The sequence below is a fragment of the Sapajus apella genome, unplaced genomic scaffold (assembly GCF_009761245.1).
Source record: "Sapajus apella isolate SASKATOON/1434 unplaced genomic scaffold, GSC_monkey_1.0 scaffold1067, whole genome shotgun sequence".
Classification (NCBI taxonomy): domain Eukaryota; kingdom Metazoa; phylum Chordata; class Mammalia; order Primates; family Cebidae; genus Sapajus; species Sapajus apella.
Window position 1 is genome coordinate 12,744 of NW_022437993.1, and position 3,088 is coordinate 15,831.

At 45.2% G+C, this 3,088-nt stretch overlaps 1 protein-coding gene across 1 annotated transcript in view; it reads right to left on the reverse strand.

Moving 5' to 3' along the window:
* Nucleotides 1-2,127, reverse strand: part of LOC116546566 (coiled-coil domain-containing protein 14-like) — a 13,987-nt gene extending 11,860 nt beyond the window's left edge. Inside the window, exon 1 of the mRNA XM_032272786.1 lies at nt 1,561-2,127. Coding sequence (XP_032128677.1) covers nt 1,561-1,884 — 324 coding nt within the window. The 5' untranslated portion in view covers nt 1,885-2,127. The remainder of the gene's footprint in view (nt 1-1,560) is intronic.
* Nucleotides 2,128-3,088: the final 961 nt, after the last annotated feature.

Here is a 3,088-nt window from a genome sequence, read left to right on the forward strand (position 1 = left end):
TTTTTTTTTTTTTTTTTTTTTTGAGACAGAGTCTTGTTCTGTTGCCAGGCGCCAGGCTGGAGTGCAGTGGTGCAATCTCGGCTCACTGCAACCTCCCCCTCCCAGGTTCAAACAATTCTCCTGCCTCAGCCTCCTGAGTAGCTGGGACTACAGGCATCTGCCACCACGCCCTGCTAATTTTTGTATTTTAGTAGAGATAGGGTTTCACCATGTTGACCAGGATGGTCTCCATCTCTTGATCTCATGATCCGCTCACCTCGGCCCCCCAAAGTGCTGGGATTACAGGCATGAGCCACCGCGCCCAGCCTGCTTCATATTTTTCACAATTAAAAAAAAAAAAAACACACCTGGAATAGGCCTTTCTATCTATTGAAAATAGCCTTTTCATATTTACGATTAAAAGGAAAATTATTTGGTGAAAGGTTTTTGGCAATTTAATAACCCTTGACACGAACTGCAAAGCTGCTTTCCAAAAGGAATGTCCTAATCACAATACAGGAGAATCAGTTTGCTTTATTTTACACTTACTTCTACTGGGTTATTATCATTAAACCTTTAATTTTGCTATTTGAGAAACATATAAGCATGTCTTAGAAGTCATATCTCCTTAAAAAGAAAAAAAAAATTCCTATCTCCTTACCAACAAGTACAAGATAATACTGCCTTTGTAGAATGACTTAAGAGTGTACTAGGGAATTTCATTTCCGCTTAATCCATATCCTGTAAGTCGTCATTATTTCTATGAGGTGGGAACCTAAATTTCAGAAAAGTGGTTTGTTCAAAGTCATACATCTACTAGGTAAAATGTTTAAAAGAAGAATGGACTCTGGCGCCAGCTTTGTGCTTGTGAATCTTATTCCACAGCTCTGTAACCGTTGGGAAGTATTCGAACCCTGCAGCCCTCGATTTCCTCATGTATGAAATAGGGATAACAGTACCTACCTAAAAAGGATATTGTGACTATTAAATGAGTTATTCTATGTATTCTAGTGCACGAAAGCACTTAGCGTAGTATTTGCCACATAAGTGCTATCTAAATGTTAACCGCTGTTATCATTCAGATGGTGGCAAACTACGTGTTTTTAAGGGAGCTTAATTTTGTCGCATGTCTACACCAACTGTGTGATCCATGTTTTTACCGGGTACTATCATTTAACCTTCCCAATTCTTTAAGACAGAATTTTACGTTCATTTCTGCCCATTTTAGAGCTAAGGAATAGGAAGTTCCGGGAAGTAAAAAGTAGTGAAATCTCAATCTGCAGGTGACTAAAGCTAGGAGAAGTTAAGTCACTTGACCCAGCGGCAAAGACTGGGACTCGAACCCGGGTCTGATCCCAAAGCCGGCGCTTTAGAGGGCTACGACGATTTAAACAGAAACACCTCCAGAGACCAAGCGGCTGTATTAACGGGAAGCTTAGGTGTTCCTGCACCTCTGTCCCAGCATTTTAATGTCGCCGCATTGTCTTTGTCTCTTTTTGAGCAGTTTTACAAGTCTCTGGCCCGAAAACCCCCTGTCCCTCTCCATCCCCACAGCGGACTCCTCAGGTCCTCAGCCCTCACCTGACCGGGTCGAGACCCGGACCTGACCATCTCTCGCAGCCTCAGAGAAGCCCAGATCGAGGGAAGTGAAGCCTCACGGTAGAAAGAATTAACCGCCTTGGGCTCCCGGACCTTCTTGGCCCGCCCCCCGAGCTTCCGCTTCCGGAAAGGATCCCGCCCAACGCCGCGCTTCCTAGTCTCGGATGCCACTCCACCGCCTTTCTCCTGCTCCAGGACCCGCGACTTGGGCGTGCGCAATAGATCCCTCCCGGCTTCCCGGCTCGTCGCCCGCCGGCAGACGGTGAGAGAAGCCAATAGACGGCGAACGGGGCGGGGCCGAGGCATGGCTAGGGCGGGGCCGGGGCGGGGCCGCCGAGAAAAGGGTTGAGCGGTGCGGTTCTAGGGCTTGCGGTGGGGGAAACCGGGAGGAGGACCCGCGAGCGTCCGACGAAGGGACAGGGGTAGGAGGTGGATAGGTTTCAGAAGGCATTGCGCACAACTTTTTGGGTTTTCGCTCTTTATGTTTAGTTTGGCATTTCGTGTGCCTTTGGATGATTTTGTTCTTGATACTTATAAAAATAAGACCCCCGGGTTATCTTTCCGTAAGTATGATGGCAATTTCAGAATTATTCCCTGTGGCCACTGATCTCAGAACGGTGTCGTTAGTTGAGATTTTGGGTTTACTTCCATGCGTACGTGTCTCCTCTTGCGTTGAGGCAGTTACTTTTGATGAAGAATGACACAGCATTCCTAGCATTGCATGCTGCACTCATTTTAATGGGGATTTTAGTCATTGGTTTTTAAGGCATTAGGTTTTGGGTTAATGATTTAAATCAAGTTGAAGAGAGATAACTCAGTTGATTCCATTTCAACTGTTGTCCAGGCTGGAGTGCAGTGGCACGACCTCAGCTCACTGCAACCTCTGCCTCCCAGGTTCCAGCGATTCTCCTGCCTCAGCCTCCTGAGGAGCTGGGATTACAGGTTTGTGCCACCACGCGCAGCTAATTTTTGCAATTTTAGCGGGGTTTCACCATGTTGGCCAGGCTGGTCTCCAACTCCTGACCTCAGGTAATCCGCCCACCTTGGTCTCCCAATATTCGGGGATTACAGGAGTGAGCCACCACGCCCGGCCTCATTTTGTTTTAATAGAGAAAAGAGCTACCCTTTAAAAGTCTGTTACATTTAATGTCAAAACCCAGGAACTAAAATATGTCCACCAATATGTCACACACTTATCCTGAGTGATTTTAGGAAACTTGAGTATTTCACAGATTTAGTTTTGAATTAGATCAAACTGTGAAAACCTCTCCTTTCCTTCCCCAGCCCTCTCCTAACTTCATAACTTTCTAACATATTCACCCAAAATTAAGGACTTTTCTTTCGGTTGATTTTTTAAAATTCGTATTGATTTTTCTTAATACATGTGTATTTTAGAAAATATGGATAAGGAAAAACGAAAAGACCTCATTACCCCTGAGTTATCACTCTGAACAGCTTGATGCGTTCCCTTCAAGATTTTTTCCACCTATGCATATATTATAAATGTATT